This window comes from Labrus bergylta, chromosome 16 (assembly GCF_963930695.1).
Source record: "Labrus bergylta chromosome 16, fLabBer1.1, whole genome shotgun sequence".
NCBI lineage: Eukaryota > Metazoa > Chordata > Actinopteri > Labriformes > Labridae > Labrus > Labrus bergylta.
The window spans coordinates 25,809,467-25,835,994 of NC_089210.1; the positions used below are offsets into that span (position 1 = coordinate 25,809,467).

The 26,528-nt window shown below is 40.3% G+C and overlaps 3 protein-coding genes across 4 annotated transcripts; 2 read left to right on the forward strand and 1 right to left on the reverse strand.

The window, feature by feature from the left end:
• Positions 1–74: 74 nt before the first annotated feature.
• ppan (peter pan homolog) lies at positions 75–7,944 on the forward strand. The gene is made up of 15 exons (XM_065964246.1): positions 75–269; positions 549–719; positions 971–1,072; positions 1,167–1,217; positions 1,400–1,570; positions 1,788–1,864; positions 2,161–2,268; positions 2,388–2,511; positions 2,595–2,673; positions 2,864–2,993; positions 3,091–3,248; positions 3,344–3,778; positions 4,962–4,980; positions 6,508–6,589; positions 6,794–7,944. Exons 1-15 carry the CDS (start codon positions 255–257, stop codon positions 7,775–7,777), a joined length of 2,706 nt encoding a protein of 901 aa, XP_065820318.1. The 5' UTR covers positions 75–254; the 3' UTR covers positions 7,778–7,944.
• Positions 7,945–8,803: 859 nt separating this feature from the next.
• Positions 8,804–12,609, forward strand: eif3g (eukaryotic translation initiation factor 3, subunit G). Its single transcript, XM_020640903.3, has 10 exons — positions 8,804–8,914; positions 9,000–9,046; positions 10,550–10,638; positions 11,053–11,112; positions 11,226–11,330; positions 11,461–11,656; positions 11,783–11,899; positions 12,007–12,143; positions 12,309–12,415; positions 12,501–12,609. Exons 1-10 carry the CDS (start codon positions 8,892–8,894, stop codon positions 12,514–12,516), a joined length of 897 nt encoding a protein of 298 aa, XP_020496559.1. The 5' UTR covers positions 8,804–8,891; the 3' UTR covers positions 12,517–12,609.
• Positions 12,610–13,940: 1,331 nt separating this feature from the next.
• On the reverse strand, positions 13,941–25,891 carry dnmt1 (DNA (cytosine-5-)-methyltransferase 1). Of its 2 annotated transcripts, XM_065964890.1 has the most exons (35): positions 25,700–25,891; positions 25,231–25,267; positions 24,522–24,629; positions 24,181–24,421; positions 24,022–24,085; positions 23,851–23,935; positions 23,716–23,756; positions 23,576–23,630; positions 23,228–23,311; positions 22,922–23,031; positions 22,707–22,825; positions 22,514–22,606; positions 22,274–22,425; positions 21,733–21,920; positions 21,370–21,384; positions 20,165–20,348; positions 19,981–20,078; positions 19,699–19,846; positions 19,467–19,582; positions 19,188–19,389; positions 18,976–19,109; positions 18,706–18,885; positions 18,398–18,622; positions 18,122–18,314; positions 17,797–17,887; positions 17,561–17,701; positions 17,180–17,462; positions 16,938–17,079; positions 16,096–16,262; positions 15,830–16,007; positions 15,324–15,519; positions 15,076–15,239; positions 14,785–14,901; positions 14,291–14,384; positions 13,941–14,194 (listed from the first exon to the last, which is right to left on the reverse strand). In XM_065964890.1, exons 1-35 carry the CDS (start codon positions 25,744–25,746, stop codon positions 14,160–14,162), a joined length of 4,527 nt encoding a protein of 1,508 aa, XP_065820962.1. In that variant the 5' UTR covers positions 25,747–25,891; the 3' UTR covers positions 13,941–14,159. The 2 variants fall into 2 exon arrangements, with proteins under 2 accessions (XP_065820962.1, XP_020496563.2); XM_020640907.3 differs by lacking the exon at positions 21,370–21,384.
• Positions 25,892–26,528: the final 637 nt, after the last annotated feature.

Consider the following 26,528-nt stretch of genomic DNA (forward strand, 5'->3'; position numbering starts at 1 on the left):
TTGCAAATAAGCTTTAGACACATCTGATCACTTTACTTTACTAGGAACTATTACCACACGTGTGCAACCCGGATATATTAATGTGTGGCACACGTCGTTACGTACTGGAGCCATGTGGAAGCCGTCGTGTGATCGTCGTAGAGAAGTTGTTCAACGCGTTGTCGGTTGAAGTTTGTCCATGAGCACATGAACACATAGTATAGTGAGAGGAAGGTTTTGTTGATGAACGGAGGTTCTCTACATTTCTCTGAATAATGGGCAAGTCAAAGGTAAGTACCGGCCTATGCTCGCACATCAGCCTCTACTGAAGACTTACACCTACCACTACATTTCAATGTTCTACTCAAGCCCATCTTCGTTTGTAAAAGTTATTTATTAAATGAGTTACAATAATGTGTCGGTGAAGGTGTGACAACGTCATTAAAGCGTGTTGAGCTCCTTTCAGCTATGTTAACTGTTAGCTCTCATGCTAAACCACGATCCAATCAAATGTCATTTTAGCTTCTTTTGCATGCTGGCTTAATGTGTATGGGTTGTGCTGCTTACAGACTAAGAACCAGAAGAAATCCAGAGCTCAAGCCAACCATGTGGCCGAGGAGACATACGGAGCTGTCCCCCACTCCTTCGTGTTTCATCGGGGTCAGATTGGAAAAAACGTGGGACAGCTGATCCTGGACGTGCGCAGAGTCCTGGAGCCATACACCGCAGAGTCTCTGAAGGTTCGTCTTTGATACTGAAAGCTCACCCAGATGTCTTCAACCTTGAGATGAAACTGCAGCATGAGTTAACTTTTGAACATGTTTGATTTCTTTAAATGGCACCAAGAGTGTGGATGTATTATCAACCTGATTTTATATTTTTTTGATATTGAGGTTTTCATGAGATTATTTGACAATATAATCCCCCATCATGCTGTTTCTCACACATCATGCCTGACCTCATTTTGCTTCTTTCTTTTTTTGAATATCAGATTAAGAAAAAGAATGTGCTGAAAGATTTTGTGGCTATCGCAGGACCCCTTGGCGTGACGCACTTCATGATCTTCAGTAAGACTCCCAGCAGTGTCAACATGGTAGGTTCAGACCACATTATTAACACTGGGAAAAAAATCGGGAGTTTTTTCCCAGTGTACCCTCGACTCCTAAACACATCTGTTTTGCTTCCAGAGACTTGCACGACTTCCCAAAGGTCCCACGCTCCATTTCAGAGTGCAAAAGGTAAATCAAAGAACACAAGTACTAGAACCATTTATAGCTGGGCTCAGGTGATGAAAGTTTAATATTTGACTGTAAGTGATGTTTTCAAAGTAAACGCACTGATCTGCGCATACTGCCAGGTATTATTTAATTTCAAAAATCTGTCCCACGTTTGAAAGAACTCTTTCTTTTATTGTCTCCAGTACTCTCTCATCAAAGATGTGATTTCATCCCTGAAGAAGCACAGGATGCACGATCAGCAGTTCACCCATCATCCTCTGCTCATTCTCAACAACTTTGGATCAGATGGCATGCACGTCAAACTGATGGCTACCATGTTTCAGAACATGTTCCCGTCCATTAATGTGCACAGGGTATGTTCTCCTGCCAGCACACAGCATTGTCATAGTTTTATTAACACTCAGGATTAAAGCCGTGTTGGCATGATGAAAGTATAGTCTTCTGAGATGTCCTTTGAAGATTTTTCAAAAGTAAACGCTTTCTGACTTGGTTAATCCTGGACACCATCACGTATAACTTTGTTACATTGAACTCGATCTATATGAGAAAATGTTGATTCGTTTGTTTCAGGTGAGCCTCAATAATATCAAGAGGTGTGTGCTGCTGAATTACAACCCAGAGTCCCAGGAAATAGAATTTCGGCATTAGTAAGTAAAAATACTTAGTCATTGTAGTAAGCAAAGATACTCTGTTTCAAAGGTTATGCATGTTAAACAAAAATAGTGTTTAAATATCATAATAATGTAAAAAAATGAGAGTAATATTTGGTGCAAATCCTCCTATTCTGCACAGCTGGGCTCAGATGATGACAGACTCAAACTTGACTGTTCAGTGATGTTTGTTTAAAGTAAACGCACTGATGGGCCCCCACGCCATGAGCTCTTTTCTTTGACTTACAGTATGTGGTGAACTGACCCATGTGATCTTGTGTCTAACCTTGCAGCAGCCTGAAAGTCGTCCCTGTTGGAATGAGCCGTGGCGTCAAGAAGCTAATGCAGGAAAGGTTCCCCAACATGAGCAAGTTTGATGACATCAGTGAGCTGCTGATGAAGTGAGAGACTTTTTTGAAGCTACACCTTTAAGTCAAAAAGCAACTGGCTCTGAGGCTGTGGCTGCTGCACAATGTCATTTGTTTGGGTGTTTTGTTTCAAGTGTTTACTTTGATCTCAGGGCGGCAAACCTTTCAGAGAGTGAAGCAGAGCAGGACGGGGATCACAACATTACCGAGCTCCCACAAGTCTATTCTGGCCGAGGCAACATGGCGTCCCAGCAGAGTGCTGTCCGTCTGACTGAGGTGAGTGTGCTGAGGCAAGGCAACTATAAACAAAGCTACAAGGCTGGAATGACGCCTAATTGGCGCATTGGTTTTTACCCCAGATTGGCCCTCGCATGACTCTGCAGCTCACGAAGATACAAGAAGGCATGGGAGAGGGGAATATCCTCTATCACTCAATCGGTGAGTTTCTTCACTCTTTATCTTTGTAACCAATGTGTCCTGATGTACATGATGATAAGAATCTGTATGAATTCTATGATTTCTCTCTAAAAGTAAACGCTTACTGATGCATCTAAAGAAGAAGTAGTTTGCTGTGGATCTGCCACAGATTGTCTTTTAATGTGAAATTGTTTTGCTCTTCGTTTGCCAGTCTCAAAGACGGAGGAGGAAATACAGGAGATCCTGGACCGGAAGGAGGCGCAGCTGAGAGAGAAACAGGAGCGCCGGAAAAAGCAGGAGCACGATGTCGCTCAGAAGAAAGAGAAGAATGACGAGAACAAGTAATGTGTTGGTTTAGATGATATGATCCTTCTGTAATTTTAATTTCTTTTAAATGGGTTGATTTGAACTGTGTGTTGTTTTTTTCTCACTTGCCAGGAAAAAGAGCCTGGCAGGTATTAAGAGGAAAAATGCTGAGGCTGAAGAGGACAGCGAGGTGGAGGATCCTGGCTTGCAGGAAGACCGGGCATTCGCTGTTGAGTCTGACGATGAGGTGGAGTACTACAGACAGGCTGTAGGACAGGAGCCAGATGAAGGTGGGTGTAACATGCGCTTCAAACTATGCCAACATGCTCCTGTTTTTGTTTTTGTATCGAGTTATTAACATGATCCCTTTTTTTTCTCTGTACAGACATGTTTCCTAGTTCCAGAAAGAGACAGGGCTTTGACAAAACTCATGGACCTGCCAAGAAGAGGAAGATGTCCCCCGGTAAATCACCATGGAAGGATAGAGATGCCAAATCTCCAAAAAGGAATGGCCCGGGAGGATCTCGGAGAGACGCTCAAGGAAAGGGATGGAAGAATTCCAGGGACGAGGAGAAAGCATTTGGAAAGCATATGAAGTCGGGAGGAAAGGTGTTCAAAGGAAAGACATTCGGTTCAAGGAATTCTGGTGATCGTGACATGAAATTTGGTGGCAAGAAGAAATTTGATGGGAAGAAAACATTCGGGGGAAATAAAAACAAGGACCGATCATTTCCATCTAAAAGTCAGAAAGGTAAGCCAGGCTTCAAGAAGAAAGGCGCAGGAGGAAAGCAAGGCTTCAAACAGAGGAAGGGGAAAGGCTGAGAATTAGTTGTTCTTTCTGGACTCAAATGTTGAACGTGTTACCGTGCGGAGCAGCAGAGGGCAGCAAACATCCATATCCCTACAAGGCCTCAGCCTGTGAACGCCTCATCAGTGAGTGAGGGTTGTGAGACTGTTAATTGCTGAAAATCAGCAGAGACAGAAGTAAACTAACGTGCTTTATTTTCACACTGTGAGTTAATATTAAAAATGTACTTTTTCAATAAAATGTATGAAAAAACAATCAATGTAGGGTGGGATTCTTGTTGAAAGGTAATTTAGGATTTGTGAAATAGTTAGTTTAATTTGGTTCTTTACTGAAAAATATCTTCCAAGACATGCAATGAAAACATTCTAAGGGTGCGGTCAAACTGGCCATCCGTACTGTGCTTCAACCTTTAAAGTTAGTTCCACAACTCAGGGCTCGTTTCAGGAACTATGTATCTTTCTCTAGCAGGTCCTTTCCTATTAAAAACTAGTCTAAATGTTTGAAATGTATTTACAGGTTGAACTACTTCAATGTGAAACAAGTCACGTCATACAACATAAACGTAAGGAAATAAATATTGCAGGCACTTTTCCAAGAATATGAAGAATGCGCCTGGCAGGTTTGAGTCTCATTTCAAGTAGTTGACTTCCGGCTTGCTTCATTTAGCGCAGGTCAGCCCAAAAGACGAATCTGACCACATCTGTGGTAGTGATGTGAAAAGCAGTTCTTTTCAGTGTACTGAATCAGTAGAATCAGTTCAGTAAAGTGATTCGTTCAAAAGATTCGTTCACTGAATCGTTCAGTACTTCTCTGCAGCTCTGTCTGTGAATCAGAATTTAATAAGCTGAAACACGGCCGAACGTTTAGTTCTGCTCGCGATCGTACTGAGAACAGCCGGTGGTGAATAATAAACCAATGAGCTGAGAATTTAGTTGGATAAAGCTACAGTTTGCAAACTGAAAGCTGCTAAAACAATCACATTTATTTTCCGTTCTGTTCAGTACGTTCAGTACAAGAAGAGGAAGAGAGAGACTCGGAGGCGGAGCTCTTCCTCTCAGTCAGTCAGTGATTCATGTCGGAGCTCTCGTTCAGTTCGTTCACCCAGATGATTCGTTCGTTTTGAACGAATCGTTCACGAACTACACATCACTAATCTGTGGTGTTCTAAAATTCACATGCTGATGTTTGTGGACAGATTACACCCAAGAGGAGAGGTGAGTATCGGTGAAAAGTGTTCAACATATTTGCTCTGTTGTAATTAGTCAAAATGAACTTGATATCTTCGGGGATTTTATTATTTCCTTTTTAACACGACGGCTTTAAAATTGACATTTAAAGGAAACATTTGCTTTGGAAGTTACGTGTTTGAAGGTATATATGCTTATTTGAATTAAACTTGACTTTAGTATCTAATATGAAACCGAAATAACAGCGAGCAGACGTATTGCTAATTGAATTATAGAGTAAAAAATGTAAAACAATGGATCACATAAAACTATGAGGACACATTAAGATACATGTACAACAATTGACAATACAAAATGCTATCAACCAATTTAAATTACAGACACCATTTAAGGTAACACTTTATAAAAACCGTCATCAAAGTGTAAATAGATAATGAATACAACTTAAGTTAATAGTTAGTTACTTTACTGCAAACTAACAATGAAATGATAGTTAATGTTTGCCAATTATCTGTCATCAGTTTAGTGTTGCACACATAACACGTTATACTCTATATAAAGTTTATAATTCTTTGTAAGTGGTTAATAAATACCGTGTATAAGCATTATCTGGGTGGTGATTATAAAGTTGGAACAAGATATTATAATCTTCTGTTCCAACTTTATAATAGCCTTTGTTCATAGATACTTTACAAAATTAAATTAACCATGAACATGGTGTTACAAATATCTGGTCTATATCTAATGTTCTCTTAAAGGTTTACAAATCCTTTGGCAATCATTAACAAACACTTTATTTATGTATAAAATGTTATAATGTGTGCAACAATAATCTGTTCACATAACATAACTTATAGCGCAACAAATAATCAGCAAACGGTTAAATTGTAAAATTCATGCGGAGGGCTTAAGAGGAAGTGCCTTCTGGTTCTATATCTCCACCGTCTCCCTCGCATTTCTTGCAAAGACAATCATGAACCTTGTGATTCTCAAGCAAGTACTTTCTATGAACATTTTTCCAAACTTCATCTAAATCTTATGTCAGTCCTCTTTCCCTTTTAAAAGTCCATCATCTTTATTGTTTGATTTCTTGACCTTACATTTCTCTTTATTTCATTTCATAAAGATTGGGCGAGGATGCTTGAGGTAAACTTAGCCTATAATAATCAGTTCATCTAAATATACACATTTACCACCCTACACTTTACCAGGCTGTCTTGCCACATTCACGGGTGGTTTTGTTGGTTTTTCATCTTTCTGGGTTGGGTTTAACAGAAAGCTACCAGTCCTTCTCCTCTGTACATCTGTTTAGCAGGTTCATGTTTTGATTTTGTGTTGTTTTGATTAAATTGGTGGTTGATTTTTGTCTTATGTTTTGCAAACATTTTCCATGTGATGGCACGCAATGTCGTCATTGGTTCTTCAAATTGTGAAATTCATGCAGAGGGCTTAAGAGGAAGTGCCTTCTGGTTCGATATCTCCACCGTCTCCCTCGCATTTCTCGCAAAGACCATCATGAACCTTATGATTCTCTTTCTCACACTTTGTTTCCAGACATCACACAGGAAATGAACTGAACAACATAAACTCTGAGGTTATACTTCATCGCACAGAGCACTGCAAGTCTGCCATTTGGGTAAGTGGAAGTTCTGCTTTTTTATTGTTAAATCAACTCTTGTTATCTTACTGTTAGTGCCATCTTTTGTTTGTTCAAAAAAGTGCTCTCTCTTTATATCTTTCACATACTCTTGACTACAGTAATACGTTCTCAACTTAATGTGTCTAAACTAATGTGAAGTTCTTAAAAAAGATGAGTTGAATGACATGCACTGATTTACAGATATTGGACCGAAGAAACTGTGTAAAGCAGCATCCTTCAGCTAAAAGCAACATGGAGCAAAATTTCTCTGCCTGTGAGAGCTTTCAGATTGCCCTGCTGCCCGCAATGTACAGCATTGAGTTCATTGTTGCCCTGGCCGGAAACCTATTTGCAGTTTGGCTGTTGGTGGTCAGAGAGAGAAAGAACTGGCACACTGGAGTTGTCCTGTCTTGCAACCTGGCGATCAGTGACCTGCTGTACGTCCTGACCTTGCCTCTGTTGATCGTCTACTACTTCCTGGAGAAACACTGGCTGTTTGGTAACCCTGTGTGTAAGATTGAGAAGTTTCTTTTCACTTGCAACCTGTATGTGAGCACCTTCTTCATCATGGCAATAAGTGTGAACCGGTGTGTGGCCCTTATGTGGCCCTTCTTTACTAGATCCCATATAAGGCCTTACCACGCCAAGGCTGTCAGTGTCGTCATCTGGATCCTTGTAGCACTTATTTCCTGCCCTGTGTTGAAATTTGCCTCTGTTTGCCCTACAAAAAACAGCACATTGTGTGTGTCTTTCTGTACCCAGCCTGAAGTAGATGAAACCCCTCATGTCACTTACAAAATGTTTCTTGCAGTTTTTGGGTGTCTTGTTCCCTTCTTGGTTACTTTCACTTCTTACTGTGTGGTTATTTGGGTGGTGTGGAAAAATGTCAGCATAACCACACTGGAGAAACGCAAAGTAGCTTTGTTGGTCACATCAGCTCTTGTGCTGTACACCATTTCCTTTGTGCCTTACCATGTCTTTCAAAACTATCACTTGTATCTGAAAATCCATTACCCCAACAACTTTGCCTGTTGGGTCTACAACATGTACCAGGTGTCTAAGGGACTGGCTACTCTGAATATGTGTATCCATCCAATCCTTTACATGGCTTTGTTTGACAGTATCAGAGTAGCTTGTTGTGGAAAGAGCCAAGAGGAAGACTACAAAGGAGGGATAAGGAAGTAGAGCAACTTGTGGGCAGCTTTTCTGTAAATAACATAATTATGCCATGAGATAATAAGCACATCATATAGCATATCATATAGGAGATATTGCTTGAATGTATTGACTTGTTTTTGTATTGTTGAAAGTTATTATGCTAACCTTGAAATATAAAAACATTTTTATTGATACTCTGATGTTGTACTGCTTCTTATTTCAATCTTAAATGTCTTTGACTCTTATCTAATTCACATCAACATTACTATTCTATAGCCACTGACTACTATTTTATATCAAATAATCTAATTTAATAAGAGGCATCACTTCAAAATCACAGCGGTTGGTTTCTGGGGGTTTGGTTTTCAAACATTTCAGTGGAGAAGTTATCAACAAAATAGCCTTATCTACGAAAGACTCATAACTTTCATTAAAAGTAAAGCATTGCTGGAATCCCAATACATTTTCCAATTAATTGTTTATTTATATATTTAGGCTACAAATGACAGGAAACATTCTGAGCTACATCAGCTTGTGTCATTTTAACCTCCCGATGCCATCCTATCTCAAGTAAAACTTTTCTCTACAAGTTTACAATTGTTTCTAGGTTTATAACATCATAACAATAGAAATCAAGACTCTTATTATGACGCAAGCACATCTTCTTTAAGAGAGGGGCGTGGTCAGACACAGCTCATTTACATATTTAAAGGTACAGACACAGAAACAACCTATACATACAGGATCAGAGTGGATTTAGAACAAGAAACTTAGATTTGTTTTCAGGAACTCTGAGACTATGTGTTAAAAATAAGTATAACATGTGACCTTTAAGGATTTCTATAATGGTGTGAACAAAAAAATATTTTGTTCTGACCATTTTGTTCTCTGCAAAAGTAAAAGCACCCTTTGTAGATGAGCTGATTGGCTTAGCACAGATCAAGTCACACAGCAGACTGGGGTTAAATAAGGCTTGAATAAACATGTTAAAACTATTATTTTTACAGTCTATGGTTAAAACACACGTGATACTTTTACTGCGAAATGAAAACCCCGGAAGTGTTTGCAGTGGCGCTTAGGCTCGGCTCGCGCTCTGCCCCCCCTCTTCCGGTGCGGTCCTGAAGCTAAGCTAACCGAGAGGATGCCGTCGATTGAATACGACGAGTGAGTCTTATTATGAACATTAAATTCTATGTTTGTTTTGTGATTCTTCCATTATTCTAATACTGATATTAATCTTCCCCTCCAGCTCCAAGCCCAGCTGGGCAGATCAAGTCGAGGAAGAAGGAGATGAAGGTAAAGAGCCACCTTGTTAGCTAGTTAGCTTACCGTTAGCCTATCTGTGGTCCGGTGCCTGAAGGCGGAGGCCGGGCAGGAGGTTTTCATTTACACGTGGTTGTTCACTCTCCAGTCAGACTATATTTACATGTAACGCTTATGTTATCTTGGTGCGAATCAAACTCTAATGTGACCGACTGAAATTGCCAACGTAATGATGAAGCATCTTGTCGACGGCCTGTTGACAGCTCGGTGTCATTCTATGAAACCGGCTGAGAGAGTGCTAGCTTAGCGTTAGCAAGTCAGCCAGCTGTGTGACGGGCTTTGTCCGGAGTAAACACTTTACTTGTGTAGGATATTATATTCCACTTTCTTCGCCAATATTTATTTATCTGGATGTGATGTACGTTCTGGAAAAAAAGTTTCAAGTATCAATGTGATCGAAAAGGGGGCTATATCAGAGCCACTTAAATTAAAGCCTTGATAGCTTAGAACCATAGACTGTAAAAAGAACAGGGGTGGGCAACTGGCGGCCCCCATCAACCCTCAACGTGGCCCTCAGGTCAATTTTTACATATCAATTAATTGGAAAAACATGACAAAATCTGCCATGAAATCATGAAAACCAGAAATATGTCCGTAATAATATTTGATCACTGGTATGTGAGGTAAATTTGAGACATAATTGATTGTAATTGTTTTTGTATACTACAATTTGGCCCTCTGGAAGTGTGAATTCAATTAATGTGGCCCTTGCAGTCACCAAAGTTGCCCATCCCTGAATATGCAATTAAAATTAAGATTTAGTTTTATTGATCCCCGCAAGGGGAATTTTCAGTTTTTACACTCTGTAAGTCATGAACACACACATGCAGAAACAGGATCCTAGTTAGTGTTGACGTCATGATCAAACAGAGAGGATCTGTGACAGAATTAAAGTATCTCTGTGGCTGTACAGACATTTAGCTCATTCCCTGACAACAGTCACAGCTGATAGGGTTAGTCCTGACTATACCAACAAAGTTCTGGATTCTGGATTGTTTGGCAGACTTGGTGTCTGCTCTCCATTAGTTTTAGGTAGACTAGTTAAGGTAACATGCCCCCCCCCCCGACTTTAGATCATCTTGAGTATAAATACAAAGCCTATGGGATACTGTGACAGACACTGTATTACATGTGCTGTTAATGTCACTTCTCTTCACGAGTCGTATATAAACACCTTCAACTTAAGCCATTGGAGGATGCACTAATGGAGAGATGTCAGAGTGGCTGAGCGGCCCACAGCGGGCACTCCTGAGCTGATGGTGGGGAGGGGGTTTGGTGCCTTGCTCAAGAGCACCTCTCCAGCTACCAGACCAACTTCCATATTTGGTCCGCACCGGGACTTGAACCGGTGATCCTCCGGTTCCCAACCCAAGTCCATACGGACTGAGCTACTGCCATTGGCAATTGATTGCCTAATTAAAGTATTTGCTTTCTGGCTTCTTCCTCTAAATCTAACAGGGCTCTATTTGTTTCCAGGCACACTACCACCCTCAAAGGAAACCATCAAAGGAAATATAAAAACTATCACGGAATATAAAATAGATGATGACGGAAAGAAGTTCAAGGTAATTTGAGTAGTATTCATTTACACATGGCTTTTGTCGCGATTCCTAACAGTGCTGTTGTATTACATTATGGGTGTTGATCCTGTGTTGCACCTACAGAAGTTAGGAAATGATGTGCTATGATGAAATCAATAATGTGGCACACAAGTAGCTACAAACATCAGGACTTAAGTTGTGGCCATTTAGCTTGTAACACCAAAAAAAAAACAAATTTAGTAACTCAGTTGTCTGGATTTCTAATTCACTCTCACAATGTTTTTTGTTGATGACATTACCCCACTTTATACTAAGTGGCTATTCATTTTACTTAATTTGTAAAAGATTATACATGATAGTTATGCAGTAAGTCATTAAAGAAATCTTGGATCAGTGAAATAAAGGTTCATAATGCATTTGCCATCTATTGTTTTCTAGATTGTGCGGACCTTCAAGATTGAGACAAGAAAAGCCTCAAAAGCTGTTGCCAGGAGAAAGGTATGCTTTTAAAATTGAAAGAAGTTAAAGTCAGGTTGACTCTGAAAGGAACTAAACTTTGAGTAAATCTATACATCATGACATGTATTCTTTTTTATTGTTTCTCATTTCAGAACTGGAAGAAATTTGGAAACTCTGAGTTTGATGCCCCAGGTCCTAATGTTGCCACCACTACAGTCAGTGACGATGTCTTTATGACTTTCATTTCAAGCAAAGAGGTGAGCATTCATTGTGCGCTTTATTGAGCTGCTACCCACTGATGTGATATGTATGCAAACTTCATTATATATTTGTTTTAAATGTACTCGGTTTAGATTGTTACTCAGTACCTTAATTCTCCTCTTGCAGGACTTGAACGCCCAAGACCAGGATGAGGATCCCATGAATAAACTGAAAGGACAGAAGATTGTGTCTTGTCGTATTTGCAAAGGCGACCATTGGACCACCCGCTGTCCATACAAGGATACCCTGGGCCCCATGCAGAAAGAGCTGGCTGAACAGCTTGGACTTTCCACCGCAGACAAGGAGAAGCCTGCCGGCTCTGGTACCATCAGCACACCTTTCACATGATCAGATATATATTTGGGTTTTGTGGTCCACTCTTGGCCATAGTGGTCGACTGTTCCTACAGCTTTGACTGATGCTGCTTTCCTTTCTTTTCTTTGACTAGTTGAACCAGAGCCTGCACAACCTGCGCAGAGCAAGACTGGGAAGTATGTGCCCCCGAGTCTGAGGGATGGAAGCACCCGGAGAGGGGAGTCCATGCAGCCCAACCGGCGAGGTGGATGTAAGTAGTAAACCCCTTACTCTTTACACCCATCTATATCAACTACATTCATTATGCAGACGCAGGAGCTTCCCTCAGCATTAACAGCGTATGCTTGCATTTTACAGCTGATGACAATGCTACCATCCGTGTGACCAATCTGTCTGAGGACACCCGTGAAACAGACTTGCAGGAGCTCTTCAGGCCGTTTGGCTCCATCTCCAGGATTTATCTGGCTAAAGACAAGAACACCGGACAGTCGAAGGTCAGTGTTCTCTTCTTTTTAACACAAACATATAAACCTGTTTAGTGTATTTTTTTGTAGTGGAGTTTGCTTACACTGTGAAGAACTGTGGTACATATGAAAACAACCAGTAGAACAGCATTGACCAGTTGCCTTACTCTTGGACTACTTGCTGTGTTTCTGCAGGGATTCGCCTTCATCAGCTTCCATCGCCGCGAGGATGCAGCCAGAGCCATTGCAGGAGTGTCAGGATTTGGATATGATCATCTTATTCTCAACGTTGAATGGGCCAAGTAAGTCATTGTTATGTTTATGAATTAAGAGTTATAGCATGTTAGTAATTATTGTTATGCTCATTACATTCTCTTCTGTTTGCAGACCTTCAAACAACTGAGGAATCCGTCAGAGTATATTCCAGAACGCTGCCAGATTTTATTGGAATAAAATATGGCTGTTCACTTAATAAACAGAATCAATGTTGTTACAATTTCCTCGTTGTTTGTTTTCTTTAAGACAATGCATAATGTCATGGATACTGATGTTCTGTAATGTATTCAATAACTGGCATGGAACTCCATTTAAATAAGTCTTGGTAGAATGACAAGTCAACAGAGAAAAGCAAGAAAGGAAAATTCAGTTGAAGTCAAACAGATGTCAGTTACTAGTTTTTATGAATTCAAATGTTTTTTTTCAAGTGCATTGCATGCTCACTTGTGCACCTGTGTTGTCTGTGTGTTAATGTCTGAGGTCAAGTGTGTGGGAACTTGACCTCAGACAGCATGTCAGTTTCAATTCAGATACATTCTACAAGATTAGGTGAGTGATTGTCATTTTGGATTCAAGGGGATTGTGATGAGAATTTTTAACTATTTGTTGTTACATGTTCCCTGAATGCACTGTGTTTGAGGGTCCTGTGACTTCTAACTTGTTGGCCATGAGGTAGACTTCCTGGGTCATACACTGTAGAAGTGATGGGTGGCACCTGTTGGTAAAACAATGTTCAAGATTGTGAGTATAGAAGAGTACATATCTGATTTGAAAATGTGTCTTTGATTTTGTTTGCTTTGACAGACAATGACAGAATTATTTTGTTTTTTTGGTAGTTAGTGTTGACATCATGATCAAACAGAGAGGATCTGTGACAGAATTAAAGTATCTCTGTGGCTGTACAGACATTTAGCTCATTCCCTGACAACAGTCACAGCTGAGGGTTAGTCCTGACTATACCAACAAAGTTCACTTTGTGTCTCCCCTCATGTCTGGATTAACTTAAAATCACATTCAAGTTTTAGGTAGACTAGTTAAGGTAACATGCCCCCCCCCCCGACTTTAGATCATCTCGAGTATAAATACAAAGCCTATGGGATACTGTGACAGACACTGTATTACATGTGCTGTTAATGTCACTTCTCTTCACGAGTCGTATATAAACATCTTCAACTTTTGTTCAGTCTCCTGAATCTTGTGTCAACAGTAGGGATTACACATTAAATTGTCACAGCCTTACTACCACCATGTGTATACAAGCTGCAACAAGGCTTGAGTACATTTGTCTGGGTTAAAATGTTTCGTACCTAGCCATGGGTCTAGTCAAAAACTGCAGCTGCTTCCCCCCCAAAAAAAAAAAATCATAAAGGTTTAATACATTTCATTTAAGGTTTGTGGATCACCTGCAGTTAGTTTCAAATGAATTTCAACGATCCAAATACAAGATTCTAGGAGCTAACTGAGGTAACATTATTAAAGCCACCTTCAGCTACAAGTTTACAGCTAAACCAACATCACTTCACTATATTAATGCAGTAAATACACAAACAGTTAATTCATAAGAGCTTTATTTGAAACATTAAAAACTACATACAGTTGCCCCACATTTAGTGAGAACTTCCCAACATCATGATGAAATCACATTAAAAACTTTAAATAAACATGGAATGGCACATGGCGGCCACTTAGTGACACAGTTGAAAGCCATCTTATTTAAAAGGAATGATTGGCCGACGGGAACATCAGGATTTGTGTTAGGAGGGGAATTAATCACACCTCCTCCATCTTCTCTTGTTTGACGTTTTCTGTGAGGAGGAGGAGGAAAAACATTAGTACAGTGAAGTTCCTGGATATTCAAGTGTTCATTATAAATCAGTAGAAGAGTAATTGAGATGACTCACCTGTTGCTTGTTCTTCCTTTATCCTCTCCAAGATACACTTTCTGATCTCGAGGCCGATGGCTCTGGAGAGAGGAGGGGGCACAGCGTTTCCAACCTGGCAGAAACAGAAGCCGTTACACTTTTTAACGACACAATAAACTTGTAGTTTATAAATGTCATAAGAACTTAAATGTTCATAAAAAATATACTAGTGTTAGAAATAATTGAATTGTAGTATTAGGAGACAGTGCCTGTGTTTAAACAACACTGAGCGAATATTAGCCTTTAAGTTGATTTGGTGAACTCCTTCAAAAAGGTGCCACATACACACCCTACTGACAGCAGGATTTACATACACAAGTCATACAAAAGCTAATTAAAATAGGGCTTCAATTTTTAAATAGTTCTAATCTTAAAAACACCACATTTACATATTGTGTACTTTAATGTTGATGTTTTGTGAAACATTAGTTAGCTGCAACATAGCACCACAGATTAGAGGACGGAGACTTTACCTGTCTGTGTTTGTCCAGGACGTTTCCAAAGAAGCGGTAAGTGTCGGGGAATCCCTGTGAGCGTGCACACTCCCTCACACTGACCACTCTGTGCTGCTCAGGATGCAGAACGCGACCCTTAAAATGAAATACAAAACTATGAATTAGATCAAATGTAATGTCCAATGTTTTTTTTGTAATCAAGAGTCAAGAAGGGGACTGTTCCACAGAAACGTTCAGAGAACAACATTTCAAATCCACTTTAAAGAAAATCTTTCCATTTCTATCATCTTTGGAAAAAAGTCAACGGACCTGCTTGCCCATTGGTTCAGGGTTAGTGACGGTTGTGCTGAAGAAGCCGTCCCACTCCAATCTGCCGTAGAGTCCAGCCCAGTGGTTGTGGCGGTTTCCAGTGTGGGGCAGACACCAAGGGATCAGGGTGTTAAACTGCCTGTCAGCAGGGTCACATGGCTTCCCTATAACATAATCAATGATTAGTCATTGGACATCTAAACTCTTGTTATTTTCAGTACGTGAGCAGAAAAGCTCGACCTGCGTACCTCCTGAACAAGTGCAAACTCCTCTAAGTGCACCCGTGCTGCTGCGCCCATTCTTTTTGTCGGGGTGTGAGTATCGCAATTTCTTAGTCATGGTGCCATCTCTCAGCCGAACCTCCATGTTGGGCAGATCCCTCCAATCGGAACCTGGAGCCAAGGGAATGTGACGCATCCGACCTTCAACCAGGGCACTCATGTCCTGAGGAGACAAAGATGTGTTATAATGAAACTCATTTATAAAGAGAAGAATGATCAGGTACAGCCCTGACTTACCACAAAACATCCTTAACATGAAAATGACACTACCAAGAAGAAGTGTGACAGCTCACCTTGGTTTATGTATATAAATGTATATTACAGGTTTATTATTTATTTGTAAATTTAGATTAAATAAGGAAGCCTATGTTCAACTATTAACTAAAAATTAATGGAGGAGGGTGGGATGATGTGTTTCTATCTCAGAAAAAATAAATAAATACATGCTTGAAATAAAGCCTTCAATCAATCACCTTGCACATATGATCTCTGAGGATTGGCTGATACTGTGTGCCTCTAATCTGCCTCTGGAACCAGGACTGAGGCTCCCCGTTGTAGGAGATCTCCAACGCAGCAGCACCATTACGGATCTCTGGCAGGTCAGACATCGTGTCCCTGACAGTGATGGTTCTGTAGATTCCTCCATTACCTCTGTTGAAGACAGAGAACCGTCTAGTGCACTGTTACAGGCTCAATAAATCAGATCTTTAAAAAGTACGGAAGAGGATGTTTGCATTACCGTGTGACATTGCTGACGTATTTCTTTTCGTCCACCACAACGTTGAGAGAACAAGCTCGGGGAGCAAACACGTGCAGCGGCTCAGGATAGCGAGGCAGCTCCTCTCCAGGTGCAGCAGCAAGAATGATCGCCCTGCGCCGAGTCTGAGCAACACCATACTGACCAGCCTGTTGAGGAGGCGAACATTGAGCATGTCACAAGTGATGACTACAGTCGTCATAAAATACTCCATTATTCACCCTCTATCAGTTTGCATGTATAACAAAACTGACAAAGGATTGCAGTACAAAACGTAGTTGGGCTCATTACTGTGATCAAAATAAATACATAAGCAAGAAACCTGTGAATGTTATTTACAGATGGAGCCCTGGAAAGTTAAATACATTCATACAGTTACCACCTCATAAATTGGGTTAAAATGTATTTAAAGAAAAGTGAACAAGGCCGTTTTTAATTTTCTGCATATTTAATATTCATACTGATGTTCTCGCCACTGCCAGCAACTAACTGGTGGATATGGAGAGGGTGTATACTCTTCCAAGCCATTTGTCTCCTAAGATACATATTTGCTTACATGGAGGTTCGCCAGAAAGTTAACACCTTCAGACATAAAAGCAACAATATGTATCTTTTTCACATTAAAATAGAAGTCGATCTAAAAGAATAAATAAAAGACTTTTAACGGCGGGGAGAACAGTGTCTCATGACTAAACTGTAATGCGGCCCCGTCGCCTACACATCCCACACATTGCTTTAACGTATTCTTCTAGATCCACAGCAATAAGCCCTGTTTAGAATACATTCTGTCCAGACTGAGTATTAGTCAGTTTAGTGAGACTCACCTGAAGAACACCAAAAGTACACTGGTAGCCCATGCGCACTAGACAGCGTAGAGTCAGCTTCAGGACCATGGAGCTTTTGAATGAAACAAAATTCCTCACATTCTCCAGGAGAAAGAACTTGGGTCTGTAGTAATCACAGTAACTGCAAGAGAAGAAAACCTTAAATTAAATTTGCACTGTATGATCCATATCGCAGAAAACTAGACACCATGTTTACAAATATTGCCCTCATATACACTTACCTGAGATAAGAGACCACGAGCGAGTTCTTGAACGCAGAGTAAGTGCGAGAGTTGAAGCGGTTCATCCCACTGAAGCCTTGGCAGGGAGGTCCTCCGCACAGCATCTCTACATCCCCCTTCTGAGGCAGCTTCTGGCCGAGAGAATTCGTCTTCTCTCCAGACATGACCAACTTGAGCAGGATGTTGCAGTCCTCAGTGAACACTGTAGTGCCAGGGTTGTTGAGCCTGAAGGCCTGGGCTGCAGGTTCCCACATCTCTATGGCCCACAGAGTCTCAGAGACACCTAAAAGCAACCAGCAGTCAGGTTGTTCATTTCTGAATTAAAGTCCAAGCATATCCCCATATGCATATCTGATAATGGATTTTAAGAATGGCACATACCAGCCTGATGGAAGCCTTCAGAGAGTCCGCCACAGCCAGAGAACACATCCAGTGTGCGATATTTAGGCACTTTAAGAATCTGTGGTTCAGTCTGAGAGTCCTGTGGTTCCTGTGTAGCTGACGCCTTTCCTTTGCCTTTACCTTTATGAGAAAAACAAGATAATTGGATGAGGATTTCAGTCTGCACCAAAACATTATTTTCTTTAATCATGAAAATATTGCATCTGCATAGTCACCTTTCCCCTTGCCCTTTCCTTTGCCTTTATGAACTGCAGAGCGAGCATGATTTGGAGGGTCTTCAAAGCTTTTGGTTTTTGCATTATATGCCTGAGAGAGGAATGTGTTTTAATAAAGGATATAAACTGCTGTAAACTAATATATATATTTTTATATACAATTACAAAATAAGCACAACATAACCACCAGGTGCTGGTGTTTTTTTTTAAACACAATACCAATGTGATAGCAATAACCTAGCCATTTAATGTCAAGTCATTTGCTTCTCGATAACCTAATCTGTAATCACTGTCCAAATGAACAATTTAAGAAATAAAAACACACCTCCAGGAAATAGAAGCGGTCCGGTCCACCACTGGAAAAGTCCTGGACTGATTCATACAGGTCTTCTCCGTATTCTACCTGACAGCGACCGAGCACCTCAGTCATGCTCACGGTCACTTCTTCGTCGCTCCAGTACAGCTGATTGATGTCTGTGTGGTAACTGGCCTTAACACCTTTGTGAGTGTTCTCAGGTCTGGCAGATGAAACAGTTAAATTCTGATTATTTGTAACAGACTCAAATGAAAGAAAACTAGTTTGAAAATAATGTGTGTTCACCTGTACAACTTGTAGAGTCTCAGTTTGACCTCTGTAGAGTCAGGTTTTCCGTTGCTACGTCTGTGGCAGAAAATCTCCTTGATGCGGCCGATGCGGAAGGGCTCTGGAGCATCCAGGTTTGACCCTTTGATGTAGTCTGAGGACTTCCTGTAGTATTCAGGATACAAGTCTTCATCCACATCTTCTTTTCTATGGGAGCGCTTCACTGGACTTGCTGGCTTCACACTGAGTTAAGGGAACACAGAAGGTTAGTTTTCCCTTACTCGACAAGTTGAAGTAATTGATACATTTGAAGTCACTCTCCTTACCTGAAATTAAAAGCATCAGGGGGCAGGTAGACACTGTCTCCAACCTTGAACTGCTGCCCCTTGAAGCAGGCCAAAGCATACAGAGCTTTGGAGTCGCTGTCTTTGTCTTCCAGGGGTTCACATGCACGAGGTGTTTTCCGCTCTTCTCTTTCTTTAGTTCTAACACAGCTGCCACAGAAGCTGGAAGCAAATGGGAGCATACGCTAAACAGTTAAACCACAAAGAATAGATGACAAGTGCAGTATAAATAAATGTGATCATGGTTCTTACTTGAACTTGCAGTCTTCTGATGGTGTGGTCTTGGGAGGTGTCACAAAGCGGGCAAAGTCTGTGTCATACCAGAACTGATAGAAGAAACTCTTCCCATCGTCATCAATCACCTTAATATCTTCATCCATGCCACCCTGAAAAATAAATGCAACAAAGGGATCAAGAAAAATGTCTGCTAAAATACACTTTCACATGTTGGAAAGTTTGCTTACCTCCATAAACCAGTTGTTGGACGGGGCCTTATACGTAACATTCACTTTGCCTTGAACATAATTGAGCTGCATGTCTTCACATTCGTCCACGATGACTAGCTCCAGCGGATCAGAGGATTCTCCCAGTACTGTGCAAGTCCCGCGAAGGAACCAGTGGGCGTGGAACATCTTTCCATTGTTGTCTTCCCACAGAGATGTGATCCTGTGAAGAAGTTTATCATTAGACTTAACCATGCCACAGAGAAGAGATTATAATCAAAGTAAATAAAAATGGCCTACCTTGCCAGAAACAGAGGGGTACTTGGATCCTCTGATGAAACTGAGACGCAGTCGCCCAACTCCAGCTCTTCATCGTTCACACAGACCTTCTTGTAGTACTGCCTCTTCCCCTCAGTCTGAAATGATGATGCTTTGTAAATACACACATCCAGCTGGCTTTTCAAGCATGACAGACAATCATCACTGGTACAGACAATCATCACTGGTTCATCCAAGGAGGATGAAAACCTACCTTAATAGACTCTCCGATCCATGCCAGTTTGCACTGGCTCTGCTTCTTCCTCTTAGCATGAGAAATTTTTTTGGGCTTCTCTATCGGAACATCTTCCTCTTCAACGATCTCATCGTCTTCAGCCTCCTTAACTGCAAGATTTGGGCATCTAAGCAGAGGATTGAAGATTGCCAGAAATAAATAATTTACATAATTTCTCAGTTTCTTCTTAATCAAAAGATATCCAACAGGTGTTGTCAAATCAGGACACCTGCACCCTTCACTACTCAGAGACATGCTCACCTTCTTTGCTTACAAGCCTGCTTGCTTTTTCCACCTCCCCCAAACTTGATCATGTCCTTACAGGCTGCACATTTGCCACAGTCAGGTGATTGGCAAACCTAAAGACAGATTTACATTTTTTTTTGTTGATTTCAGCTTTATACACAGACCGTGTTAAATTTCAAATTCTTAAATACACACTTACCTCACAGACACCACAGCGCTGTCTTTTGGCTGCACCACTGTCTTTACCGTTTTGCTCTATCTGATCGGAGAAGAAGGTATCAAAGATCTGGTACACCAGCTTGGTAGTTGTAGCTTTGGTTGGTCCCTTACTGTCCTTCTCGATCTTTGTGGGGTGACGAATAGCCTGTCTCCTGGCAGCTCTCCTGTAAATAGAATAAAGGTTGCATTGAGCGTCAAAGTTTGTTTGGATTAGCACCAACACCTGGTGATCTGTGGAGCGATGGCACTATGAAGCCCCTGGCCCCTTAACACACCACAGCATCAGGCCATGCAACAAAAGAAACAAGCAAACCAGACAGACACAGTAAAGATGTACAATGAAGAGTTCTTGCCTGATGCAAGCGGCCACTCCACCAAGTAAACAATATGTTCAACACGTGTGTATCCTGTCAGTTTTAGAGGTTCAAATGTTTTCTGTCTGTCTCACTAAGTGACACAAGGAGGCAAAGCGTAGTCTACAGAAAGCAGGCAAACAAATCACAGAAGGAGAATAAAGTAGGGCTTACAATCCTAAAGCCTCATCACCGTTACAGAGTTTTAACTATATTATGGAAAAAAAAGCAAATTTTTGATTTCACTCTGATGGTTCACATCTGATACTAGCAGTGTGGATAACCATATACGAGGGAAAAAAAATATCAGGGGTTGTTGTAACATTGATAGATTTAGAACGCTGAATTTTTAGGCGTCCACAGATTCCTTTTGTAAAGATGAAGACCAAGTAAAGATTTGAAAACTCTCCTCTACCGATTGCCTTTCTGAGGCACTAAAGCCAGTCAGGCTTTACATGCTCCGTTTTTGTGATGTTCACACAGTAAGCAGAGAGCTTTACATGACTGATGTAGAACAGAAAGAATAATCTATTTTGCACATTTGAAGATGCAAGAAAAATTACCTGTTTTATTGAGACGAGCACAAAATATAGAAATGGAAATGTTTCTGCATGGTTCTCCATCATTTATCGGTATGTGTCAAGAATTCAAATATGCCAGAAACTTAAAATAAACCACAACATGAACCCCCTAAAATATTGAATAAATAGATATATTTTTTTAAATCAGCATGAACTCTGGTATGCTATTTTTGTCCATGTAAATTTGAAATGCTTCACACCAACACACCACCATACAAGCCAATGACACATTCACAGCAAGGCCTACCTACCAGTACAGCAGCATGCTGCGTTAGGAAATGTCAAAGGAATGTTAGAGATCAGGGGACAAAAGGAGCAAGAGCAGATCAAATAGGAATTTATACAAATGAAGAATACATACACATTCCTTAAGTATGTTAACTACGTAGCACACTACCTGCTCATGTTTGCTTTCAATGTGACCTTAAGTATGAATAGAAAGCAGACTTAAAAGTTGTTTGAATGGAAATATAAAGGGCCAAAAAGCTTTTCAATCAGTTGTTGGAGAGAGCCGATGGGATGCATGATTTAAACTTATTTAAGTTTATTAAGCGTATTCTATCCGCTTACCGGTAAATAGATCAGAACAAGGATATTCTCTTTTTTAAATCTACCTCTTTCCAAGGGTGACTCCTGCAAGCTTGATGAGGTCCCTCATGCAGGGAGTAACAATGATGGGCTGCTCGTCCGAGTCGCCAGCCTCGTCGTAGCTCTCCACCTGCTCCACCACAAACTGGGCATGGCGCAGCAGTGTGTCTTCAGTAAAACAGTTGAAGTTTAGTCCTGCAGGAGGCACAGTGGTCTGAGAGAGAAACACACAGAGTGGATCAGTTACCCTATAATTATGGGGTAATTTTACTAGAGCAATTCATGATACAAATAAGAAAACATGGATCTGAAATGCAAATTCTTCATGGTTTGAACAGCTTCATAGCACCCTCATGTGGACACTTGTATTGTCTTATTTACTTAAAACAGTGTCAAAGATATTAAAAGAGGTCCATGGCCACTCACTCATTGCTGGGGCATTAAAGAGCATGTTTACATACATTTTACAAACAATAGAAAAAGTATTAAATGGTAGATTTCCTCAAAAAATAAAGAAGTTATCGTCAAATTAACTTGTAATTTTGTTCCATCCAAACAGGTCTGTACCTCGATCTTATTGAGAAGGTCTTCATAAGAAGCATCACGATTCTTCTGGAGGAACTCCACCACGATCTTGCTCATATAGATCTTCTCCTGCATCACTGCAAAGATGGGTGCGTACTCTTCGCTCGAATGCATCAGGATGTAATCAGCAAAAGCTGGATAAGGAAAAAAGATACCAATCATTACTATTATAATATCATACAGTTTAAAGAAAGTGATACAATATTTCAGAACAGCAGCTACCTGTAGTGAAACCTATTAAGGCTTTTTCTCCACCATCAAAACCAGTGATCCACCAGGCATTGATAGGCCCCAGTTTCTTGGCAGGAACACCACCTTAAGGAAAACAAACATAGGATAACATCCGCTTTTTGGCAAAGAAGGATGAAAGTACATTAAGTCGTCTTTTTTAATTTTTATTGTGGGTGCTTTGTACCATCCAAGCAGGGGTTGTCATCATAGATTGGTTTAACAACACAGCTGAAGTAGAGCTCCACATTTTTCTCAATCAGTCCAGAGTCAAATGGACAAAGGTGGCCACGCTTGTCGTACACACTGCAGAGAACAAAAAAAAAAAGGTAATTTTAAAATTTCATGTGATGCAAATCAAAACTTCTGACCTGACAGACAAACAATCAGAGAATCACTCACCTGAAGTTTGTGATCTTGTGCTGTGGCAGATCCTCATAGCTCTCAAATCCGTCCTCATTAGAGTCAAAAAGGGAGAGGCGTTCATCTGTCAACATTTCTGGTTCATCCAGCTGAAAATTAAATAGCAAAACAGTTACAGGTTTCACAATCTTCTAGGCAATACAAGTGATGACATTAACCTAACAAATATACAATGTTATGAACCCAGAGTTTTGGAACAAAACATTCCTGGAAACAGTTTGTAACATGATGCCGCTTTCCTTCATTTTGTCATTGGGGAGGATTTGTATGCAAAATGTAGCTCACCGCATTATCAGGATCGCCCTGAAAAAACTTGAGATCCGAGTCATCCAAATACTGTCTGCAGTCGGTACACTTGGGAGGTGGGGTCTAAAAAAAAACCCCCCCCAAAAAAAGATATATTACACAGGTCACTTCAGTAGAAAGCATCAACACAAAAATATCAAAACATTTACAGCTATGACTGATTCATTCATCAACTCAATTGTCCCCTTAAATAGAAATGTATCTTTTGTATTCCAGATATAACGTACACTCTCAAACACACCAATAAAAGATTGCAAAATAAACACAAATAGAACTGAGCTATCATGACAACTTCATAAGAATAAGCTCAATAAGCTCATCTATTACCTTTGCAGCAGAAACCGGCTTTATAATCTCAGTCTTGGATTCTGTTGGAGCAGCACTGCAGAAACAAAGTCAGAGTACATTTACAAGTGAGATCTTTTCAGAACCCCATCATTTAATGTTCATAAAGCAAAAGCCCTTACTTTTCATCAGGCTCCACTTTGAGACGTTTCTCCTCCCGAGCCTACGAAAACATAAACCGTGTTACATAGCATACATTTAGAATAAGAACAACAGTTTCTTTAAAAAACAAACACTGGATCATAAAGATGCTTTACCTCCTCAACGTCCTCATCCTCTTTATTCACTTCAGTTTGTCCATTAGTAGCTTCTCCATTCAAGTCTTCAGACTTGCGCTTTTGACTGTAGAGAATGAGGACAGTTCTAAATCAAATTTCACTTTTTAATTATTCACTAGCTAAAAATGCTACATATGCTCATATACTCACACTTTAGAGAACATTGACATGATGGTGGGCTGTTTGCCAGCATTTCTTGTAACCCTGGTACTGGCTGGAGAGAAAATAAGATCACTTCATTTGAATATCATTTTCATCTTGAAATGGAGTCATCACTTGATGAATACTTTTAAGAAGTCTCATACTTACTTTTGGTGTCGGAATTTGTCTTACTCCGGCGTCCTCCCTTTCCTTTGGAAGCAGTTGGTGATTTTAAAGCCTCCTCTTCCTCCTGTTCCTCCATTGTCACATCTCCACTGTCCTCTTCGTTGTGGGAACCATTTGTGAAGCCATTAGCTTTTCCATTCTGTTCAGCTCCATCAACATTTGAGCCATTCTCCAGTGGAAGCTCTTTTCCCAGCAAGGCTTTTACTTTAGAGATGTAGACATCCTGAAGAGAGCGCATTGCAAAACGAACAACATGTGAAATAATGAGCAGAACAATACCAGGATATTGATTGATGATTGTTATATCTCGTGAAGTCACAAACCATTGAGATCTCGGAACTTTTCATTTTTTCCTCAAGGCTGCTCAACTGCTCCTGAGCATCAACATGGAGGAATTCCTGAACCAACTTAAGCTTCTCTTTCACTTGATCCTGGAATAGTATAAAAGACAAATCAAACAAATAAGAAAAGTTGAGTTTTGGCTTATTTGCCCTAAAAACACATGGCATTACAGAAGCAACTTGCAGGGAGAAAAGATAAAAAGGTCAAACACAAATAAATCCCAGACAATGCTAATCTTAATTTTTGGAATATTAAGATTCGAAATCTGAGACAGAGGATATCTACAGCTAATATGATATCTACAGTTTCATATTTATTGGCCTGTGGCTAAGGATGTAACACTAAAACTCCTTGTAGATAACAGCATCAAGACTCTTCAAAGCCCCATTATGATATACTCTTAATTGCACATCGTCCAGGGTATCCATGCAGAAAACTCATTCCCAGTTTGTGGATGGCATTATCTGTAGAGTTCACCACTTTCTTTTCTGGCATATGGAAAAACTTAATTGCATTACCTTACTATGAAGTGAACTACAATAGAAATGTTTCTGATAGGGGACATCTAAGTCAGGTTGGAGTTTCACAGTCAGCTAATGTGATTTTAGATATTAGCAAAAGTTAGAGAGCAGCTGGAGCATTAATGAGTGATTAGATACAGGCTAAAGAATGCAGAACAGTAAAACCCACCTCATCTGTAGATCCATCTTTATCCAACACCTGCAGCCTGTGTACAACACACAATTCAAAACAACGTAACGTTAACTTCATATGCTTGCGACCAAACACAAAACGTCAAGGGGCACATTTCCTAACAAAGGTGTAGCAATAGAATCATCATGAAGACAAGCTGACAAGGATATAAGCAGCAAAACTTCCTCAGTGGCGCCAAATCTGACACGCTGCACCATCCATTGACAGGCTAGAAGCTAACCGGCTAACTGTGTGCAGATGCAGCTTTCACTGTCAATAAGCTAACGCTAGCCGCAGCTACCACTACAAACAAAAGGTAAAGTAGTAGACCCGCTCAAGATAAACTGGGCAAGTCCAGAGCAAGTGCTTTTACGGGCTGCAATTGTGTTGTCCTGGCTTTTAAACTATGACAACAGGCTACATCATATGGACATTCTTAGCAATCATTTTACTAACGATACCTTACCTTTTTCTGACATCCTCTGGTAAAATCAGGGAAGTCCTGGATGGCATGGTTAACAGCTAGCAACACGTAAAACACGAGAGATAAAACAGCTTTAAATCCGTTAAAACAATGTTAAAACCGACGTTTGTCAGCGGAGAGCAGCAGAGTGACTGTCCGTCTTGGAAGCTGGTTCATGCAATGGATGCTATATGCAATTCGGGCGCGCGGGCCGTCTTTTCGCGCGGAAACCCGGGTGTTGTGGACTGTACCACTGCCTTGATCCATGGGTAATACACTTTCTTTTTTGCACGCAATACTGACTCTAAAGTCAGTATTTGTGTTCTCACCGCATAGTTGTTTGATAAATAGTTGTGAAAAAATACTGTGACTGTAATGACGTTGTATAAAGAAAATAAAAATATTTTCAATAACTCAACAACCAACTCGACATCCCCTGCCATTTTCCAGATGTTGTAGACAGCTGACCAAGCGGAAGCAATCTGAACGTTATTTACTAATGAGCAATGAACAATATTAGTAACACATTTGGGTATATGAGATGAGATGGTAAGGTACTTTTGAATAGAAAGATCAAAGAAACGAGCCCGTTTTTGTAATTGTTAATCCAATATTTCAGTAAGCACATGATGACAGCTGTAGATGTCTTAATTGGGGCATTCTACAGAATTAGTTCAAAGTGCAGTCCCATTACAAAAAAATAGGTTTAACAAAACAATTAGGTATTCAGACATGGGTATTTACTGAGATTATATTATGATCTATTTAAACCCAGGGCATTAAATTAGATAGTGATAAGCTAAATAAATACAAAATCATCATTTATAGGGTA

Coding starts and splice junctions, on each gene's coding strand:
- ppan (XM_065964246.1), top strand. Junction 1,073..1,166: donor CTCCCAGCAGTGTCAACATG/GTAGGTTCAGAC, acceptor TTTTGCTTCCAG/AGACTTGCACGACTTCCCAA. Junction 2,674..2,863: donor TATCCTCTATCACTCAATCG/GTGAGTTTCTTC, acceptor TTCGTTTGCCAG/TCTCAAAGACGGAGGAGGAA.
- eif3g (XM_020640903.3), top strand. CDS start 8,892: ATGCCGTCGATTGAATACGACGA. Junction 11,113..11,225: donor AAGCTGTTGCCAGGAGAAAG/GTATGCTTTTAA, acceptor TTCTCATTTCAG/AACTGGAAGAAATTTGGAAA. Junction 11,900..12,006: donor GCCCAACCGGCGAGGTGGAT/GTAAGTAGTAAA, acceptor TGCATTTTACAG/CTGATGACAATGCTACCATC.
- dnmt1 (XM_065964890.1), bottom strand. CDS start 25,746: ATGCCATCCAGGACTTCCCTGATTTTACCAGAGGATGTCAGAAAAAG. Junction 18,886..18,975: donor TCAGAAGACTGCAAGTTCAA/GTAAGAACCATG, acceptor ATTTGCTTCCAG/CTTCTGTGGCAGCTGTGTTA. Junction 15,520..15,829: donor TCAGAGATCATATGTGCAAG/GTGATTGATTGA, acceptor TTGTCTCCTCAG/GACATGAGTGCCCTGGTTGA.